The sequence below is a fragment of the Amblyomma mixtum genome, chromosome 4, assembly GCF_055824585.1.
Source record: "Amblyomma mixtum isolate Tamu chromosome 4, ASM5582458v1, whole genome shotgun sequence".
In the NCBI taxonomy this organism is placed as follows: Eukaryota; Metazoa; Arthropoda; class Arachnida; order Ixodida; family Ixodidae; genus Amblyomma; species Amblyomma mixtum.
In genome coordinates, this window is record NC_143015.1 from 21,357,474 (window position 1) to 21,380,724 (window position 23,251).

A 23,251-nucleotide genomic window follows, 5' to 3' on the forward strand; every position below is an offset into this window, starting at 1 on the left:
GAGTACTCATAATAAAAGCTACAGCTATGAAATTTGCTGCCACTCTTCTGCAGCTTGCATTAGAACTCGAAGTCACCTTAACATTTTGTTTACTATTCTTTGTTTATTTTCTTTCCACTGCTGTACCTTTTCTTACAATCTAAGAGATGCACAGCCCTTAACTTTTGTATTAGAGATTATGTTCCATAACCATGACTAAAATTACATGCTGGAAAAAAATGGATTGTTTCTTTTTTCTTTCTCGGTGCTAAAAAATTTCCACCCATGAATACCTCTTTTTGGTCATAAAAATAGAAACTGACTTAGACTATTGGTTCTAGTTCCAGTCATGTATAAGGTATTAATTTAAATCAGTGCAAAGCTTTGCTTGCTTACACCTCAGACTTCCAGAGAAAAAGGCACAGAAAACCTCCAAAAATGTTGTTTTTCAAAAAATTCAGATAACGTTCTCAAAACTCCCAGCTTGCTGCTTGACGTCAGCACGAAAAGCAATTAAAAAAACACTTCTGATGCAGCTAACAGACCAGTGTTATTAATAAATTAAAGAAATGCTATCAGAAGGTTGGAAATTATAAAAAGCAACCTTCATGCAGGCACCATAATAAAAAATATAAGGTCACTGAGCCAGTCAAAGTTTAATTAAACATACTGACTTTTTGGAAGCCCTACGGCTTCCTTGCTCACAAACTTTTTTATTATTTTTTATTATGCCTCCACCTGACCAGATGATGTTTTGTTGAACTCTTGACTACATGCAGGCGCCATAGATGCAAGAAAAAAAGGGGCAAGAAAAATGTAACCGAATGACGGGGCTCTTACGCGATGCTGCGCCGCACTGCCAGCAGCTCCTTCTCGGTCGCTTTCCTCCGCTCCTCGGCCTCCTTCTGCTGGACTATGCGGTCCATCTCCTCCAGAACACCCTGCTCCAGGTCCGCCTGGTTGCATGCGGTGTACACGCCCAGGCCCCGGAGCTCCTCTGCCTGCTCCATGCCAGCCTCCTCCTCGGCGGCAGGCTGCTCTGATGCTGGTGGGGGGGGGTCCATGTCGGAAGCCCTGCACAGACCATGCAGTGTGCACCTCTGATATATACATCAGGTGCCAGATCCATTTAATACACTGTCCATAAACTTGCGCAAAAGTAATTAGATATTGAGCGATCATTCACCACTGCAGGCAACCACATTTAAACCCCTCTCATGCACAGATACTACCGCCCTCTAGAAATTGTGCATACCGTATTTACTCGCATATTATAGGTCGACCATGAATATAGGTCGACCCTTATACATTGGGCTCGCCGGCAAATAAAAAAAAATTATTCGAATATAAGTCGACCCATATCTTTTGAAAAACATGCACATACGACGCAGCACAAGCGCACACTTCATCTGACTTCAATCTCTGAAAACGAGCAGATATACAGAAACCTAGGCATGCACAGAAACAAACCTGATGTGCAATCAACAGAGATTAAAGCACAGATTTCAAGATATGAAATCTCTGCATTAAAAAGGTTCTTTTCCCTCTTTTTCTTATGTGGTATGCCTCCAAAACCTCCCGTGCTTTACTATCACCGCTCCTGCCCAGAACGCCAAAACATACTGCTTCCTAAGCTGTCTACCACGATAAGACCATAGAAATGAGCGAAAGAGCAATGCGGGTACACACAGCAATTCACTGTATGCACCCACATGATGATGATGAAGACCTGCGTCACGAATATAGGTCGATAACTAATTATGGCCAACATTTCTCAAAAAAAAGAAAAAAAAGGTCAACCTATATGCAAATAAATACGGTAGCTTCGAACATCTCAACGCTGTGTTGTCGATCAGCAGGGCGCCCCTTTTTCAGTGCATCTGCAGGAATGCCACAGGTGCAGGAGCTGCCCACCAGTCAGACTGCGGTTTCCCACAAGCCAGCCTCCACCCAAAGACAACCTCAAGGAGAAGTGGCCACGCAGGGATGACTGACAGGAGGAAGGAGCAGGTGTAAGAGATGCAGTCCTCAAGGGACAAGCCCCTGCATTTGAAGACACAGCACGCAGACCGCCCCACACGCTCAGGGAGAACAAAGTTCCCCTGTCAAGGACCCACACAAACAAGATGTCCGTGCTCATCACTATGACCATCAGCTACAAGTGTTCTCCCACACACTGCAACTCATCATCACCATCCACTGCAGGGCAAAGGCCTCTCCCATGTCTCCCCAATTGACCCTGCCCTTCGCCAGTTGCGGCCACCATATCCCCACAAACTTCTCAATCTCATCCACCCACCTAACTTTCTGCTGCCCCCTGCTACGCTTGCCTTCTCCTGGAATCCACTCAGTTACCCTTAAGGTCCAGCGGTTGTCTTGCCTTCGCATTACATGCCCTGCCCAAGCCCACTTCTTCCTCTTGATTTCAACTAGGATGTCATTAACCCGCGTTTGTTCCCTCGCCCACTCCGCCTTTTTCCAATCTCTTAATGTTACACCTATCATTTTCCTTTCCATAGCTCGCTGCGTTGTCCTTAACTTAAGCTGAACTCTCTTTGTTAGCCTCCACGTTTCTGCCCCATAGGTGACTACCGGTAGGATACAGCTGTTGTATGCTGTTCTCCTGAGGGATATTGGTAAACTGCCATTCATGGTCTGAAAGAACCTGCCATATGCTTTCCACCCCATTCTTATTCTTCTAGTTTTTTCCCTCTCATGATCCGGTCAGCGGTCACTACCTGCCTTAAATACACGTATTCTCTTGCTACTTCCAGCACCTCACTACGTAATGTGAACTGCCGTTTCCTTGCTAGACTGTTGAAAATTACTTTGCTTTTCTCCATGTTTATTTCTAGCCCCACCGTTCTGCTCTGTCTGTCTAACTCATTGATCATGCTTTGTAGTTCTTGTCCTGAGTGACTTAACAAGGCAATGTGATCAGCGAATCGCAAATTACTCAGGTATTCTCTATTAACCCTTACCCCCAACTGTTCCCATTTCAGGCCCCGGAATACCTCCTGTAAACAGGCGGTGAATAGCATAGGCGAGATTGTGTCTTCGTGCCCGACACCCTCCCTTATTGGAATCTTATTGCTGACTTTTTGACAGACTATGGTAGCTATGCAGTTACTACAGATATCTTCCAGTATTTTCACATAACACTCTTCTACAACCTTATTCGACAATGCCTGCATGACAGCTGGTGTTTCAACCGAGTCAAATGCTTTATCGTAATCGATGAAGGCTATATATAGGGGTTGGTTATATTCTGCGCATTTCTCTATCACCTGATTGATAGCGTGAGTGTGGTCTATTGTCGAGTATCCTTTACGAAAGCCTGCCTGATCATTTGGTTGACTGAAGTCTAAGGTTGCACGACTCTATTAGCAATTACCTCAGTATATACCTTGTAGGCAATGGAGAGTAAGCTGATCGGTCTGTAATTTTTCAATTCCTTGGTGTCACTTATGAATTAATATAATGTTAGCATTCTTCCAAGCTTCTGGTACTCTTGAGGTCACAAGGCATTGCGTAAACAGGGTCGCTCGTTTTTCTAGCCACGCTATTACTACCACTTGTCAGAACTACTGGCAAGATGCCATCTGCAAAATGGTCCAAAAAGAACTGCAGTGTCATAATTCAATTTTCATGGAGATGCCAGTATAGACAATGCCATTCAAGAAGCACCACCTCATCAGCCAATGACTCCCCAATGCCAAGTTTGGGTGCAGCACTGAAGCAAAAAAAAAAAAAAAACTTGTAGGGAAGATCACACTCTCATGTAAGACTGATGACACAACGATGCTGTTTGAGTTTGGTTCGACTAAGTTAAGCATGATTATACTCGTCATTTCTCTCTGTTGTCGTCTATAGCACCCCCCGCCCCCCCCCCCCCCCCCTCCAATATCAACGAACACTCAGTCATCAGTACATACAAGTGCTTATTTCAGTACCACCCACGGACGCCTTACGCCCCCTGTCGGAGGAGACGACAACTAATACAAGGGTTGTCCGCTCCGACAGGGGGCGTCAGGCGTCCATGGGTGACCACATTACTGCAAACACAGCCATTGCAGCACATGACAAACATGTTGCTGTGCACAACTAACGAAACAACCTCCGGATTAAACAGCATCGCCGTTAAAAGTTGGACACAGCATAACCTACCCTTAGGGTACAATGCAAAGCATCACCACTTTGTAGAACAAGGGTCACACCGAGTGGCACAGTGCAACCCTTGCCCAGTGCTCTCCTGCGAGAATGCATTGTTGTGTCTCACTGTTTCAAGGAGGAACACCCCTTTGCTTGAGGAGGGCCCGTACACTCAGAGTAGCATGCACCCGTCTCGTGGCAAATGACCCCCCCCCCTTAGGTGCCCATGCTGGTTGACTCCCAATGCATGGAGTGGCACCTTGGTGGCAGTCTATCTGAGCGGCCCATAATCTCCGAGCCTCACTTGGCCAAGACAGTGCGCTGTTCTTCATAAACCATGCAATGGGGTTGCAGTGCACCTTCTAAGCATGACGTCCATCTGTAGATGTAGTTGGGAAGTAGCAGCCAGAGCAAACTAAGTGCCCCTACTCCTCACCCTTCCCCACTTCCATCCTTGGAGAGGCCTAGCTGCATGGTGAATAACACAGCTGATGCCAAGGATAACTCCCATTTTGTCAGGGCAAGATTTGCAACACACCGGTCGTCTGGCATGCTTACACAACAGCCTGCTAGGCTAGGTCTTGGCAAACTGTCCACCTCTGTGGTTCCATCCTTGCGGTGACACTCAGACGAGCTTAATGGGGGATGCGGCTATCAAATAAAAAAAATCTAAAAAAAAATCTTACTTTAAAAATGCAAGTTTTTGCATCTGTCATCATCATCATCAGCCTGACTACACCCACTGCAGGGCCCCCCATACCTCGCCAATATGGGAGAGGCCTTCTTTGCCCTGCGCTGGGTCTGAAAACAGCCCACAAGTGACTTTAAAAAATGTCTTTTGTGACCACAGGTAACAAAAAATCTCCCGTGGAAATGCCAGTTTTCTCAAAAGTGTTTTCTAACCTGACTGCCCTGCATGCAGAAAGCCTAGCATGTCAATGGCTTCATGCATTTTCATGTGGTTTCTTGCATTGCGTTCTTCGATATATTTTTTATGCCGTGACGTTTGTATGCTTTCACATTTTTTCACTGTCACTAATTTAACAAGAGTGCATTATGCAAGCATGGATGAAACATTGTGCAGAAAAAAACTCAGGTTGATGAAGATATCTGAAGAATGTCACTGCACGAACCATTTCTTTGGGTAAAATTTTAGAGCAACTCTAGCCTCCTACCTGTCCCTCATAGCCTCAGTTGCTTCGGGACGTTACACCCCGATAAACCATCTAGCCTCCTACCATGTTTTGTTGGTACAGCAATGAAGCATATGAAAATTTATAATGTTGAAACTACTGAAGATATATACGTAGGAGTAAAAATTTGTATGTACTCAGTATATTTCTTGATAAGCGTGATAAATTTCAACGCTCTATGCCAAAAAAGTAAAAAATTTAACACCGAAACCTGCATCCCCCTTTAATGACATTTTTTAGAATTCAAAGAGTTTGCCACAAGTCTTCAAGTTATGTCATCCATTCGTTCTCATACGGGTCTTCGGGGTAGGCAATGGCATAGGAGAGAAAAATGGGACACATGGCACCAAAGATAGTGCACAACTGAAAGCAGTGGAAAACAAGCAGGGGAAATTTTCATACAAAATGCATACTCAGCAACGTGGTGCCTCCCAGCATAGGCCATGAGATGTGGATGGAAAAGTTTAGTGCCTCAAGCCATCATCGCCACATTGAAAGGCTAGTCTGTCAGCATCAGTGCATACTTCATCATATGTACGGACAAAGACATGTGCAAAAAATCTGATTCCAGACCACAATCATGCAGATGCCAATTCTATTTCTTGACATCCAATAAAGTCACTCATTATGCAAGGCACCTGTGCAAAATATGCACTGCAAGGGGCGTCCAAGCAAAGCACCTGTGGCCCTGACCACACCGTGGGGAACCTCATCCCACAGCTGCACAGAATAGGCCTAGCGTTCTGGACCAGTGAGAGACAGCAATGCCCCACAGTCACAACTCAATGCCTCTCAGGACCATCACACCTCACCAGAAAGGCACCAACGAGGCACTGAGGAGACCAGCTGCAACAATCTCATCCATCACCTGCAATGCCCATTGCCTTCACACCATCAAATGCCCTGCTCATTTTTTCTCCTCCATTCTGACCAGGATGTTGTGCTTGTTCACTGACCCCCCCATCACTTCCTTTGCATAGCTCACGGCGTTGTAATGACAAAGGCGCTATTGACACTGAGGCAGATCCTTTACTAGCTAGTAAGGTCAAAAAATGAAATAATAAAGAAAGCACCACTGAAGCAGAATCAATTTTTAATACAAATTAAAGTTAAATGGGTGTGCATCCCATAAATGACTACTTTTTTTTTACACTCGTGTGTGCTGAGCTTACCAATTTTCTTGTGAAATTTCAACTTTGTACTTGCTTTAAAACTGCCACTACTACTAACTTGTGCTGACGGAACACCTCTGAATGACACTGAAGCCGTTTCGTGCTCTACAGCAGAGTTTTGGTAAAAATAGCAAAACTGCCATTTTCACTGTCATGGCTCGTCATGTCATATGAACTGGACAAGCGAGCCCAACTGCAGAAATCATCTGAGAAGGCTTGTTGGTGTGTCATTATCATTACAGCACAAAAGACGAGACACTCAGCACCGTGTGAATGTCCTCGTATAATGACAATAGTCTGCTTTTGCCTTACTCCAGCCCAGATTCGAAAAGCGCACACCTGCTGATGCTGAGTTTTACCACAGCTGGTTAATGTAGTAACAGGCATGAACTGACAACTGACAGGGACCTACGTGAAATCAAGAAGATGGAGTGCAATGCGAAGAAATAAACACAGAGCAAGGGTGAGTGGCAGGTGGCAGAGGCCTGCACAGATCACTTCTGACTGCCAGTTCAAAGAGAGACGCGAGTGTTGGGGTCACTCACTCAAGATGCCGTTGCTGCCACCCACATGGTGCCCAATGGAGGATTTGCAATTTCAATTTTTACGAAATCACACTACTCGGCCAATCTGAGCTCTGCGCACTGCAACAGCGAAGGACTGCCTTCGATCACACGCTGCAAGAATTCTGTCACAGCTCGATGGCACTGCCCGATCGCCTGCATGTGGTTTCAGCTGGGAGCTCGACGGCACGATGTAGCCTCAACATGACAGCATACACTTTCATGTTAAGTCAAGCACTCTTAACATAAAAAGGGATGTTTTTCGTCTACTCAGCTCAAGGCATTCGAGCAAACGTTCTTCCAGGCCTAGATCCTCATAAAGTACTGCTAAGGCAGCATATTCCACAACACAAGAAATAGAGCACTTAAGAAAAACCAGCCAAAAAGACGGGGACAAAGGAGAGACGAGGCACACACTTTCGTTGTGTGTTGCCTCGTCTCTCCTTTGTCCCCGTCTTTTTGGCTGGTTTTTCTTAAGTATAATGTACCAACTAACCCAGATTTCAACTCTTCTGCAAACAGAGCACCTCTGCCTGAGAGCTGATCACATCCAACGCCAGGTAAAATGCCTGCAGTGCACAAAGTCGGCTGCAGATGTTTTGCGAGAGATACGGGGACGATACACACCAATGCAGGGACATCTTACTTAATGGACCCTGGTCAGCTTCCAGTGCACCACCTCTGTCGATGCAGCACTGCTCAAGATGGGTGTGGAGACGAAGGAGACACTCCTGGTTTCAGTTTTAGAGTAACTAACTCAGGTGTGATGATTTTCAACGACGCAGCTGATCAGGCGCTTACAATGCAAGGCCATGAAATACCCAGAGTGGCCAAATACAAATACCTCAAGGTATGGGTAAATAAAGGACAGATATACACGGAAAAGCATGAAAAGGCTCTTAGGGCAAAAGGGCTAAGAGATGCTGGGATAATGAAACATAGGGCATTATGGGGGTAGAATAAATATGAAGTACTGAGAGGTATTTGGAAAAGAGTAATGGCAAAATAACAGCTGTATCTTACTGGTACTCACCTATGGGGCAGAAACGTGAAGGTTAAAGAAAAGTTAAGGACAGCAGTGAGCTATAGAAGGAAAAATGATAGGCGTAACATAAAGAGACAGGAAGAGGGCAGAGTGGTTGAGGGAAAAACATCCTAGCTGAAATCCAAAGGAAGAAATGGGCTTGGGCAGGGCATGTAATGCGAAAGGCGATTGCAAGAGAAGGCAAGCGTAGCAAGGGACGGCAGAAAGTTAGGTGGGCTGATGAGATTAAAGAAGTTTGCGGGGATATGGTGGCCACAACTGGTGAAGGACAGGGTTAATTGAAGAGAGACATGGGAGAGGCCTTTGCCCAGCGGCAAAACCCCAAAAGAGGCCGTACAGGGAGATATGGGCTCGGCACCGTTTGAAGCATGGGAAGCTCGGAGTAAAATATTATATGAAGAATGCCTGAGGAAACTGGACAGGTGGGCAGCTAAGGTATTCAAATACTTATACAGAAAGAGCATTGACTCACAGTGGTGGAAAAGAACTAAAACTATAACCAGTAAGTATGCTGGACACAAGGACAGAGAAAGAAAGACCATTAAACGACAGGTAAAAAACGCAGAAGGAAAAAAGCTGGATTAATTCAATGGAAAAGAAGCAGAGCATTGAATTTTATCGACATTGGAAAAGGCAGACCAGGAAGGAATCGTTCCATAACTCAAGAGGCAGTGCCCTACTCTTTGAAACTAGATCAGGGTGTCTTAAACACGCAGCTACAAAAAAAAATTAACAAAGATGACGCATCATGGCCGTGTGTGGTAAATCTGTAGAAACAATTGAACGCCTAATAATCGAATGTGATTGTTTCCATCCGGATGTCGATGCAGACACGGTCACTCTCCCCGAGATGCTAGGGTCTACAGATATCAATGGTCATGTAAATAAATCTGCGGTGGAAGTTAGCAAAATGCGATTGGTGGAAAAAAGCACAGAGGTGACATAAGCTTAGAAGTGTAGGAAAAGATATTTAAAGAAACTGGCGAATTTTAGCCGAGCGTGCTGGCACCCCGTCTCAAAGGGTACGCTCCCAACTTACAACCATCCATTTACAAGACAAGACAGACGCAGAATGGCAATTACCACCGTAACGCGCTTCGGCTCCGGCCGATTAAAGTTACACCGGAAGTCGGCGAACTGAAAAGCAAGGCTCGTGAACGGCGCTCGACTCGAGTGAGTCTGTGCGCGAGCCCCTGGAGAGACCAATCAGGAGATTGCATTGTTTTCTTGGTGACTTTTCCGCAAAGCCACGCAACTCGGCGCAGCAGCTACAATGCCTGTGCGAAAGCAAGACGGGCTACCTGTCAAAAGAGGGGTGCACCAAATCAGTTGTTGATGACGGCCTGAAAGCCCATCCAGGCCCAAAACATGAAGAACATCACCACTGGCAGCGTGAGAGGAACCATCAGAGCGTAGTACAGAAGACTCTCTTCCATCTTCCCAGGTGAACACAGACGCTCAGATCACTCACATAACCCGAGAACTGAAACCCAGCGAACCACATTCATTTCATGCTGGCACATGCCTACCGCCAGGGAACATACAACTTCCGGCGGGTTGGATGGATAGATGAATGATAATGGCTTTACCCTTTGTATCGGGTGGCAGCTTGCGTTACCTAGCCTATACTTCCCTCATTGTCAATTGATTTTTCTTTTTCCTTTCTTTCCATTTCGCTCTTACAATGTCTAGTTTGGAAATCTTTTTCTCCTCCAAATTCACCCTCCCTTGATTTCCTCCACCTATCTTCCAACTTCCCCTTCGTCAATGTCACGCCTTTCCCATCCACTCGCCCGTCCTCCCCAGCAAATCCTAGCGCTATGTCTGTTGCTGTCCCCTCCGGGAGGGCTGGGCGGAGTTCTGCGCACCTCAGAACCAAGTGCTCTATGGTCTCCGTTTCCGTTTTACAAGCAGGGCGCAAAATATCCACTTCTTCAAATTTGGACCGATACGTGTAGGTAATAAAAATAGCCCTAATGTAACCAACTCTCTCCGCCCGCCAAACTATCGCCTGCTCTAGAAAGATGCCTGCCGTGATCGCTAATTAACGATGACACACCAACTAGCCCAGCTTCCCGCCTTGGGTGCGGAACTTTCCGAAGCTATACCGTTTCTAAACATGGCTCGATTTTCACGAGGTTTGTGGCAGCGTTTTCTTCCTTAGTGAATAGAGGAAATGTTGCGGACAGATTTTGTTGTTTAAAGTTTCATTTTTTTGCCAATTACGCAGTTCCAGAAAAATGGCGCTTTTAGATATGTCGAACTTTCATGTCATCTCGGAAAAAAACTAAGCCAAATATCAAAATTTCGTCCGCAACATTTCCTTCCTTTTTCTTTCTTGAGTGTTAAGCCGCAATTTTTATCCATATCGAACCTAGTGTTCGCGTTTTACAGGTTCTGAAAGATGTGTATGTATTTTCTGCGGGGATTTGAATTTCGCGCTAAAATTTTACTAGTGCGACGTAGCTCCACCTGGCATATTTCTTACTATTACCTAGAGGGAAAGCTGGCAGCCCGTCTATGGGAGTTTGCATGGCGACCCCTCGAGACCACTTCAGCCACCATGGGCGCTCAAAGCATCATGCATCAGAAATGTGAGGGACAAATCACGTGGGAATCCCGTAACAGGCAAACAACCATTGACTACACAAGCGTTTGCGGGACGGCAGGCTGGAAACGCTGATTGGTCAAAAAAATATGACGTCATACGCGTGACCTCATAGGTCACGTGATATTTAATGACGTCATGTCCGGTTGGGGACAGGCATGTTTTCCCTAGATTTTCCCCCGCCACCGCTCGTCAGCGGACGGGGCTGCTCGCGAGGAGCCGAGAGGCGAGGAGGCAGCGTGCACTGCAGCGTTGCCTCCTCGGCGTGTCCCCGTCATGTCTTTCGACCCGGCGCGGTGGCTCAGTGGCTATGGCGCTCGGCCGCTGATCCGAAAGACGCGGGTTCGATCCCGGTCGGGGTGGTCGAATTTCGATGGAGGCTAAATTCTAGAGACCCGTGTACTGTGCGATGTCAGTGCACGTTAAAGAACCCCAGGTGGTCGAAATTTCCGAACCCCTTTCACTACGGCGTCCCTCATAGCCTGACTCGTTTTGCGACGTTAAAACCCCAATAAACCATAAACCCATGTTCTTCAGTGCGCGCGCGAGATTAAAAAGCGCACCTGTCGCGCTGCGCTGTCACACTGCATGCCTGCTTCCGTGCATTTCTTGCGGACTCCTTTCAGTCATACTTAGCTATACTTTGACCAAAAGGCTTCTTAAACAGTTATTTCAAGTTTTATTGCTATGTATAAAGAATATGTTTGTAGCAGGTGCGTGAGCCCGAACAAAAGAAAACTGTTTTTATTCCCCTTCAGTATTCCTGCTTATCGAGACTTGAGTATTTATATGTTGCAGTACATCTTTTTTCAGGCATCACAACTGATGTTTCGATGTGTTTGGTACATATTCATCTTCAGACATTTCATGTCTGAAGATGAATTCCTCTAGCTGTTGCGCAGAAGTCTGTAATTGACTTCATTGTAGCTTCATACTTGCACCATTTAAACTCTGCACATAGCTCTTTTTTCACAAAAGGAAATGTGATTAGGTTTCTGAATAGAGCTGTGCACGGGCCGCAATTTCGAACCCGCGCCCGGCCCGGGACTTAACGTACCGACAGGAAGCCCGGCCCGACACTGAAGGACCCTGAGCACGCTCGTGCTCGGCCCGACCTGCAAAGCGGCGACGACACAAAAAGAGAATTTCAGGAAAATGAGTTTATTTCAATGACATTCAAATTTTGACCTCGCATTCCAGATCACAGTTTGGGATTATACACAAGACACAACGCATAAAGGTATAGATTTATCACTCTAAATATGCAAGTTGTTCATTGATGATGGCTTGATCGAAACAAGAGCGGCGCTCTTTCATTACGAATCCTGCGGCGCTGAAATTTTTCTCGCTGCTTGAATTGGTGGCCGCAACGGCTAATACTTCCATAGCAAGAGAAACGCTTGAAGTATGAAGGGGAATGACAGACGTGGTGTCGTAAGCCATGGATGGCGTGCCACAACAGGAAGACTTTTTGACTTGTTAGAGGATAAGCGAGCAAATAAGCGACAGGGCGGCGCTATACTGCGAATGCCGATGTGGCCGCGACGTCCCTGCTTGTACTATTCACGGGAAGGCACGGTGCTGTGTTCACTTTGCTGACAAGCGATTACGGCGAAACGCAGCACTGCGCCAGAATAGTACAAGCTGAGCCGTAGTGGAGGCGCCAGTGACATTCTTCTAATGCCTTTCATGTGGTGCCCCCCCCCCCCTCCTTCGCTCTCGCCCGCGACTATTGTCCGTCTCCCCGGCCGGAACCTGCCGGGTAGGCGGACAAGAGAGAAGGCTGCCGGCTCTGCGGTGCGCTGCGAGTGGCGAGTGGAAGAATTTAACCTTTTCCCGATGTGCTGCTGCAGCGCTACTCCGTGACCCCGCGACCTCGCGTGCGCCGTACGCAGCCCTGCCTCCGCTTCCCAGAACCATCCTTTCTTCTTACAAGGCGCCCAAAACTGGTTGCTTTGCCCCAACGTTGGTCGTTTCTAGCCCCAGCTAGCTTTTTTTTTTTAGCGTTTGTACTATCCTCCCGTCCTTGTACATGCCCTCCTGGATGGTCTAGACACAAATCACTTCCTGCTGTGCATGCAAGACGCCCAGCGCACCACAGCCATATTCGCACTTCCACATATATGATACATGCTTTGCCCAACTTAGAGCCTTGGGCGTTTGGTTGTGAGTAACACCGTATGGCGCGTAATGCATTCCCATCAGGCAGAATTAAAATATGAGAAAATTCATCGCAAGATATATTTCCTTGTATTCTCCAAGTAAATTACTTCTATACTAACTCCTCCCTTCTGAAGTGACCAAAAGATAAAACAACTCAGCGTGTAAAAAAGGTGAATGCAAAAATACACTACTTTTGTGCAAAATTCACAGGAAGTGCACTTAAATTGCCACAAGTGCATGGCCAATTAAGGAAAAAAAAAACAAGGGCAAAGGACGGAGACGCACAACAGGAACACAGGACGACGCTGTGTTCTGTGTTCCTGTATTCTGTGTTCCGAGTTCTGTGTCCCCGTCTTTTGCGTTGGTTTTCTTTCTACAATCGTGAACCAATTAACTCGCCCAGCTCTCCACTCTACTGGACCAATAAGGCATCAAGCTTCACAGTGCATTAGTGTTATATCTTACGCTACATATTTTCGAATTGTTTTTGCTCGGCATACACGTCTTTCATTTGCTTAGGAAGAAAGCAGCGCAGTCAAGAAAGTTACTCCCTCCTGCCAGCGAAAATTTAAAAAATGCGGTTTTTTCAGCACCAGTATAAAATCTTTGCATGCTGACGGCATGTTGAAATTTTCGTTAATGCACCGTAATAATTATCTCATGAAGCCCCAGCTCTTGTGGCCCAGGACGAAGAGTACGATGATTTATGGCAATATTTGAGGTGCATTTATGAGCCAAGTTCTTATTGCTCTAACGTTCTCCTAAGCAAATAAAACTGAAAATTGTGATAATTTTGATAATGCTTTATGGAGCTAACACTACCAGGACGTGGTAAATAAACAAAAAATAAATTCTTTGATAAAGGCCTGTACGCTGCACTTGTGCTGCTCATTTATTTCATGCTGTCCATTTTCTCAGTGCAGTGTCTTCTTTCATATGCATATTTCTGGCTCATTACATACTTTGCTTCGGTTCACAATTCTTCTTTTAGCTATATTTCATCCACTTTCCTGCCATGATCTCTATTCAAACGTAATTTGTGTAATTTTGCTTTGTCCGGGCTCCTGCAATGTTCTAGTATATATGAATGATGTGAAGACCTGTTTCAAGCTGTTGCACTATAATTCAGTCTAACCTCCTTGATCACGATCACCTAAGCCTTTCCTTATCTGTTGCCATACTTTTTTATGGAAACACTTAAAAACAAAGCACCATGATCTATTTCAGTATTGTTTTATGTGCCGATCTAATTTTTTCGAAGATAACATGGGATACCAACTCCCCTTTAATGTCCCCGTTCTCGTCTCGAAGTCGCGAATTTTTAGATGTGCGCTCAATATTCTCGTTAGTGCATTTGTGCTCACAAGGGACTATAACAGCCAACGCGGCTAATACGCTAGATTTAATCCTGACAAATCGATCTGACATAGTCTCACCTATTACATACCTGCCAGGCATCAGCGACCACTTGCTAATGCACTCTGACATTAATCTAGCCACTCCGAACACTAACAAAAAGAAAAAAATAGTAATACGAGACTACAATGGAGCAAATTTTCAGGCGATAAATAATGAACTATTTTTTTTATCGATGCTTTCCCATAGCTTTGGTGTCCGCAGCATTCAAACCAACTGGAGCATGTTCACAGCTATAATCACCCAACTCACAGAACAATACACTCCTGAACGCACTGCTACCACCCACTCAATAGCTCCCTAGTGTAATAATCACATTAAACGTTTATCTAACAAAAAGAAAGCCTCTACCGCATCGCAAAGTTCTCGCCAACTAGTGAGCGATCGGACTTCGTATTCAGCGGCTTCCAACATGTATGTTCAGGCGCTCAAAAGCGCTAAAAGCACTTCCACTCACATGTAACCACCAATGTCAAAAATTCTGGCGGGTCATTAATCCTTCCACCGACGATAGTTTTGCGTTATCTGACCCGTTAGGCGACCTCATCCCTTCCGACGTTCGCGTCACGATTCTTAACCGCGTAATCACTGACAACTTTACACCCATATCTGATGTATACATATGCCTACAACTCACCACTTCAACTATGTTTTCATGCCACCTATAACTGTTGCTCCTACTGGTGTGAATAAGCTTATTGATGGACTCAGTGTTCATTCCGCTCCGGGTTATGACTGCGTTACTTAAAAAGCACTGCAGCTTATTCGCCCATTATACTAACCAAACTTTTCCAGCATTGACCAGTCAACGCTGCTACTGAGTGGAAGATCGGAAAGGTGGTTACAGTCTACAAATCCGGCAGCAAAGCATCCCCTATTAATTATCGTCCCATATCCCTTACCAATACTTGACCCAAAATGTTCAAACATATAATATTCACCAACCTTGTTAACTTCCTTTCATTGAACAACTTTTTATGTCAGCGCAACATTGTTTTCGAAAACTTTACTCTTGCGAAACACAGTTAATATAGTTTACACATGCATTGCACTGTATTCTAGACCTATCATCACTAACTGGCTGTATATTTCTGAATTTTTCAAAGGCTTTCGACGATGTATGTCACAACCTTTTGGCTCACAAACTAAAACATCTTAATATTGACTGTAACTTATTGAAATGGATTGAATGTCTACTTAATCGCTCACAATTAGTTATTGCTTACGGTTATAACACCTGTTTTACAGAGGTGTCTTCCGGAGTTCCACAAGGTTCAGTTCTTGGACCCTAGCTACTGTTCCTGATCTAACATTAATGATCCCCGCTCTCTTATGGATTCTCATATTCACCTATTCGCTGATGTTTGCGTCATTTTTAGAGAAATAACCAACACTAACAACCTTACATTACTTCAGTCAGTGGCGGTCACAGAGAGTGGTTTTAGGGGGAACGGACAGACTGCTGTATATATAAAAAAAAAAAAATAGAAACAACGATTTTTCATTTTATTTGCACAAACATTTTTTTGCGCTTTGTTATTGAAAAATAAATGGCGAAAGGTATAGACGTTATACCATTACTCAATCTTTGAATGTTAACGTTTACGCGAGCAATATTCATTTCGATACCAGGGGAAACGAGTCGACGTCTGAGATAATTGCCACGACATGTCCACTAAGGTCAAAGCACCTGCCCGGACATTTCACCAGTGGGGTTAGCGGCCTTCATTTATCAGTTCTGGGAAGTGGCTTAATTTGTTCTGCCCTCAGTCCCCAAGGCGGCTGGTCGGCGCTCCTTGTCAAGCCAGAAAGGGATGGTCCCCTCGCTGGCGTCGCTGTGTCCCTGGTGGGATAAAGACATGAATGGGTGGCTCCCCCCCCCCCTCCCGCCGACGAGGTTGTTGGCCACCGCAACCGCAGGTAAATGGCACCGCCGTCGCCGCCGCGCCGGCGGCATGGCAAGACAACGGTGGCGGGAACTTGATTACTTTTGTATTTTGTAAATAGTGTACAAAGCTCTCCCCTATCCTTTCTTGCTGTCGCTCCCCTCTATACTTCTCCTTACTATCCTCTCCCTTTCCCTGTCGTTTCCGCCGAGCAATTGCCGCAGCCGGCAACACTCTTTTGCTTCCTTTTTTTTAAAAAATAAACCACTACCACCAAGGCAGGAACACGATACCTATCAACGTGGAGAACGTGGAATTGTGTGAAATAAGACAGCCGCTAACAAGGTGAACGTACAAAGCAGGGGACTACTTGACGAGACCGCCACTGACTTCAGTGCGAAGAATGGTGAATGCAGCTATATATGAACAAATGCAAAGTCATGCGTGTATCTAGAAAAACTTCCGTCCCACCTCACTACTACATCGATAACATTTCGTTGGAATCAGCCTCATCATATAAGTGCATCGGCGTCCACATTACTTATTATCTTAACTGGTCTCTTCATACCGAGAACATAATTGAAAATGCTAATCGCATGCTTTGCTACTTACGTCGCAACTTCTTTAACGTTCCTTCCAATTTGAAACTACTGCTTTATCAAACACTAATACGATAAAAACTCGAGCATGCAACACGTGTATGGCACCCTGCTCATGACTTCATTAATGATCTTGAGCTGGTGCAAAATAACTCTGTGCGTTTAATCCTTGTTAACTACAACCGCACAGCTATGAAGTCTAATATCTGCCTCCCATAACTGACATCGCGTAGAAAAGTGTTTCGTATCACCCTGTTCCACAAGCTGTACCATCATCCCGCTCTTCGTGATCACCTCATCCCCCGTACAATTTCTGTATCCCGCCGCATTGATCATGATCACAAAGTTGGAAGTATGTCATGCAACAGAAAATGCTGCTCGCAGTCATTCCTGCCGGGAACCTCATGCGACTGGAACCACCTTACCGCAGAAGTTGCCGGCACTGAAAATTACGAGCAGTTCCGCGTAGCACTAGCTAACATTGTATATTCAGGCGCTGTTTAATGTTCATGTAATCAACTGTATTTTTCTCTCAGTTTTCGTATATTTACCATTCCCCCTGTGTAATGCCACTAGCCCGTTGTGCTCTAAGCGGTGCGGGCCGGGCTCTATTATTTTACTTTCCTTTTAGACAAGCCCACCCTAACATCTGTGTAATGCCACTAGCCTTGAGGGGTAAATAAATAAATAAACAAACAGAGTAATATGCAAGCCTCTCACACAGCATTCACTAATATTTCTTTCTTTCTGTAATAACAATTTGTAGACAGCCTAAAGGCTCATATTTCACTGACGTGAAGGTTCATTTTTCAGTCACAGTTCCATACTGTAGAGCGCAGGATAGCGCTTGTGCTGCATAGTTATTCTTCTGTGTGTGTCATTGTAGGCGCTATTGTTTGTTTTCTCAAGTACTATGCACCGTGTATCCCAAACTGAAGTTCTTCTAAATCTTCTTTGATATTAGCAGTTGCAAATTCAAGCCTTCTGCAGGATTTGAAGGAGGCCCAAGGAGACGAGGACTAATTTTATGCATATGCAAATGTAAACAGCTAATCTATCTGTACTATTGTAACTTGCATTCTCTTTTTTGCTTTATGTGCTGTTCTTATATTTCGTGCCATAATGCTGAATGTCGTGATTTTTGTATGTATTATAGTGTAAATTGATACTGTATGTCTGCTGTCAAAGTGTTTTCTTTTTCTTTACTGTAATGCGCGATTGTAATGTTTATCTCTTATATTGTTTGGTGTACTTTCCATGTTCTTTTAAAGTACCAACTTGTTTTTCCTACGTTCAAAACTGTCATCTAATGGTCCCCTGGGCCTTGTCAAGCTGTGTGCACAACTTTTAGCCCAGGGTGACCAGCCAGATTTTTCTGGTAAATAAAGTGCATTGACTGATTTATTAATTCATTGATATGCAACTTACAAATGATTGGAAATGAGGGGAACATGTGCACAGGGCGGAAAGCGCGTGGTCTGCCAGGAAACACTGAGGAGGCCCCGAGAAGGGCCTTTAGTAAGGACGACATCCGTTTTGTGCCTCTTCACTAAGCAGCGACGACACGGCGTGCGCAGTCCTCGTTTTGCACGAGCTGTCGAAGCAATCCTTGGTAAAAAAAAACACGAGGGAACAAAGTCGTGCTGTGTATGCAGATGCGATCGCCTCGTGGTTCCATTCACGGCGAACAACCATCCGGCAAGCCTGGCTCTTTCGACGGATTCAGGAAACGACTGAAAAGAACAAAAGTAAGGAGCGAAGAAAGGTGCACTGCTTACAGGTTAGAACACAAAAACAAAGCTAGGCGCTGCACTCCGTTAACCCATTCAACGAGGCGTGGCGTGAGCTTTAAATCCGATTTCGACAAGGCGTGAGAAGTCGCTAAAGAAGCAAAGGCACACTGCACTGAATGAATGATATAGATAGACTAAGCGCAAGTCATAACTTCTCTAAAGCCACACTGCACTCGTTTAACCCTGCAACGAGGCCTAGCGCGGGTTCTGATGTCTGGCGCCGATTTCAACAAAGAGAGGGAACACGGCCGCGAGATTGGATGCCCGCAATCTTCCAGGAAGCAATGAAGCGGCCCTGAAAAGGGCCGTTTGGAGCAGCTCTTCAATGTCAACCTACAGCGGCGTGGCGGCGAGCAGTAGACCCAGCGTCCGCGGCGAACAATGACATCGGCTTCCGAGAAGCATATCCAGGCAACGATGCTGCAAAAAAAAAGTTTCGTTACAAGCACCGAAATTTGGTGAGCCCTCAATGCACGAGAAAACTTGCGACAATGTAGTTCAGTCCTTACCTCAGGGTTGAGAATGCGCACCCCCGACAAGCGCGTCAGCGTAGCTGTCAAACGGCGGTCCTCAAAGCGCGCCTGATGCGGATCCTTGTAGTGCCGCGGCAAAAACTTTAAATACGAGCACGACACTAGCCACGTGCTCCTGGGGAAACGGCGAAAGCCGCAAGCAAAAACTGCACAGAAATTTCAGCTGGCTGTCGCCGCCGAGCGCACCACGCACGAACGCCATAGCTGCACACGCCTCGAAACGAGCGCGCCGAGGATCACGAAACGAATGCGGCATGCCCGCTCACCACGCACGCGCGGCGCGGCGGGTGCACCTAGCGATTCCCCAGGCGCTCTAGGGAGAGGTCGAGAAAGGCGCGCTGACGCCACGTCCGGTTGAGAACGAGGGCGAAGTCAAAAAACGTCACGGAGAAGCGCATCCCATCGACCAATCAGCGTTTCCAGCCTGCCGTCCCGCAAACGCTTCTTTGACTACTGTCTAATGTCGCAGGGCATCTATAACACAAGCGTTTGCGGGACGGCAGGCTGGAAACGCTGATTGGTCAAAAAAATATGACGTCATACGCGTGACGTCATAGGTCACGTGCTATTTAATGACGTCATGTCCGGTTGGGGACAGGCATGTTTCCCTAGATTTTCCCCCGCCACCGCTCGTCAGCGGACGGGGCTGCTCGCGAGGAGCCGAGAGGCGAGGAGGCAGCGTGCACTGCAGCGTTGCCTCCTCGGCGTGTCCCCGTCATGTCTTTCGACCCGCCGCGGTGGCTCAGTGGCTATGGCGTTCGGCCGCTGATCCGAAAGACGCGGGTTCGATCCCGGTCGGGGTGGTCGAATTTCGATGGAGGCTAAATTCTAGAGGCCCGTGTACTGTGCGATGTCAGTGCACGTAAAGAACCCCAGGTGGTCGAAATTTCCGAACCCCTTTCACTACGGCGTCCCTCATAGCCTGACTCGTTTTGCGACGTTAAAACCCCAATAAACCATAAACCCATGTTCTTCAGTGCGCGCGCGAGATTAAAAAGCGCACCTGTCGCGCTGCGCTGTCACACTGCATGCCTGCTTCCGTGCATTTCTTGCGGACTCCTTTCAGTCATACTTAGCTATACTTTGACCAAAAGGCTTCTTAAACAGTTATTTCAAGTTTTATTGCTATGTATAAAGAATATGTTTGTAGCAGGTGCGTGAGCCCGAACAAAAGAAAACTGTTTTTATTCCCCTTCAGTATTCCTGCTTATCGAGACTTAAGTATTTATATGTTGCAGTACATCTTTTTTCAGGCATCACAACTGATGTTTCGATGTGTTTGGTAATTGACTTCATTGTAGCTTCATACTTGCACCATTTAAACTCTGCACATAGCTCTTTTTCACAAAAGGAAATGTGATTAGGTTTCTGAATAGAGCTGTGCACGGGCCGCAATTTCGAACCCGCGCCCGGCCCGGGACTTAACCTACCGACAGGAAGCCCGGCCCGACACTAAAGGACCCTGAGCACGCTCGTGCTCGGCCCGACCTGCAAAGCGGCGACGACACAAAAGGAGAATTTCAGGAAAATGAGTTTATTTCAATGACATTCAAATTTTGACCTCGCATTCCAGATCACAGTTTGGGATTATACACAAGACACAACGCATAAAGGTATAGATTTATCACTCTAAATATGCAAGTTGTTCATTGATGACGGCTTGATCGAAACAAGAGCGGCGCTCTTTCATTACGAATCCTGCGGCGCTGAAATTTTTCTCGCTGCTTGAATTGGTGGCCGCAACGGCTAATACTTCCATAGCAAGAGAAACGCTTGAAGTATGAAAGGGAATGACAGACGTGGTGTCGTAAGCCATGGATGGCGTGCCACAACAGGAAGACTTTTTGACTTGTTAGAGGATAAGCGAGCAAATAAGCGACAGGGCGGCGCTATACTGCGAATGCCGATGTGGCCGCGACGTCCCTGCTTGTACTATTCACGGGAAGGCACGGTGCTGTGTTCACTTTGCTGACAAGCGATTACGGCGAAACGCAGCACTGCGCCAGAATAGTACAAGCTGAGCCGTAGTGGAGGCGCCAGTGACATTCTTCTAATGCCTTTCATGTGGTGCCCCCCCCCCCCCCCTCCTTCGCTCTCGCCCGCGACTATTGTCCGTCTCCCCGGCCGGAACCTGCCGGGTAGGCGGACAAGAGAGAAGGCTGCCGGCTCTGCGGTGCGCTGCGAGTGGCGAGTGGAAGAATTTAACCTTTTCCCGATGTGCTGCTGCAGCGCTACTCCGTGACCCCGCGACCGCGCGTGCGCCGTACGCAGCCCTGCCTCCGCTTCCCAGAACCATCCTTTCTTCTTACAAGGCGCCCAAAACTGGTTGCTTTGCCCCAACGTTGGTACTTGCTAGAACGAAAAATGCGTTTCTAGCCCCAGCTAGCTTTTTTTTTTTTTAGCGTTTGTACTATCCTCCCGTCCTTGTACATGCCCTCCTGGATGGTCTAGACACAAATCACTTCCTGCTGTGCATGCAAGACGCCCAGCACACCACAGCCATATTCGCACTTCCACATATATGATACATGCTTTGCCCAACTTAGAGCCTTGGGCGTTTGGTTGTGAGCAACACCGTATGGCGCGTAATGCATTCCCATCAGGCAGAATTAAAATATGAGAAAATTCATCGCAAGATATATTTCCTTGTATTCTCCAAGTAAATTACTTCTATACTAACTCCTCCCTTCTGAAGTGACCAAAAGATAAAACAACTCAGCGTGTAAAAAAGGTGAATGCAAAAATACACTACTTTTGTGCAAAATTCACAGGAAGTGCACTTAAATTGCCACAAGTGCATGGCCAATTAAGGAAAAAAAAAACAAGGGCAAAGGACGGAGACGCACAACAGGAACACAGGACGACGCTGTGTTCTGTGTTCCTGTATTCTGTGTTCCGAGTTCTGTGTCCCCGTCTTTTGCGCTGGTTTTCTTTCTACAATCGTGATCCAATTAACTCGCCCAGCTCTCCACTCTACTGGACCAATAAGGCATCAAGCTTCACAGTGCATTAGTGTTATATCTTACGCTACATATTTTCGAATTGTTTTTGCTCGGCATACACGTCTTTCATTTGCTTAGGAAGAAAGCAGCGCAGTCAAGAAAGTTACTCCCTCCTGCCAGCGAAAATTAAAAAAATGCGGGTTTTTCAGCGCCAGTATAAAATCTTTGCATGCTGACGGCATGTTGAAATTTTCGTTAATGCACCGTAATAATTATCTCATGAAGCCCCAGCTCTTGTGGCCCAGGACGAAGAGTACGATGATTTATGGCAATATTTGAGGTGCATTTATGAGCCAAGTTCTTATTGCTCTAACGTTCTCCTAAGCAAATAAAACTGAAAATTGTGATAATTTTAATAATGCTTTATGGAGCTAACACTACCAGGACGTGGTAAATAAACAAAAAATAAATTCTTTGATAAAGGCCTGTACGCTGCACTTGTGCTGCTCATTTATTTCATGCTGTCCATTTTCTCAGTGCAGTGTCTTCTTTGATATGCATATTTCTGGCTCATTACATACTTTGCTTCGGTTCACAATTCTTCTTTTAGCTATATTTCATCCACTTTCCTGCCATAATCTCTATTCAAACGTAATTTGTGTAATTTTGCTTTGTCCGGGCTCCTGCAATGTTCTAGTATATATGAATGATGTGAAGACCTGTTTCAAGCTGTTGCACTATAATTCAGTCTAACCTCCTCGATCACGATCACCTAAGCCTTTCCTTATCTGTTGCCATACTTTTTTATGGAAACACTTAAAAACAAAGCACCATGATCTATTTCAGTATTGTTTTATTTGCCGATCTAATTTTTTCGAAGATAACATGGGATACCGACTCCCCTTTAATGTCCCCGTTCTCGTCTCGAAGTCGCGAATTTTTAGATGTGCGCTCAGTATTCTTATTAGTGCATTTGTGCTCACAAGGGACTATAACAGCCAACGCGGCTAATACGCTAGATTTAATCCTGACAAATCGATCTGACATAGTCTCACCTATTACATACCTGCCAGGCATCAGCGACCACTTGCTAATGCACTATGACATTAATCTAGCCACTCCGAACACTAACAAAAAGAAAAAAAATAATAATACGAGACTACAATGGAGCAAATTTTCAGGCGATAAATAATGAACTATTTTTTTT

General features: G+C 45.8%; 1 protein-coding gene across 1 annotated transcript in view; it reads right to left on the bottom strand.

Annotated features, from left to right (window-relative positions):
• Nucleotides 1–9,656, bottom strand: part of LOC149345836 (DNA excision repair protein ERCC-6-like) — a 109,439-nt gene extending 99,783 nt beyond the window's left edge. Inside the window, exons 1-2 of the mRNA XM_089586241.1 lie at nucleotides 9,406–9,656; nucleotides 820–1,053 (exon numbers count right to left, since the gene is read on the bottom strand). Of these exons, the coding sequence (XP_089442367.1) occupies nucleotides 820–1,043 (224 nt within the window). The 5' untranslated portion in view covers nucleotides 1,044–1,053; nucleotides 9,406–9,656. The remainder of the gene's footprint in view (nucleotides 1–819; nucleotides 1,054–9,405) is intronic.
• Nucleotides 9,657–23,251: the final 13,595 nt, after the last annotated feature.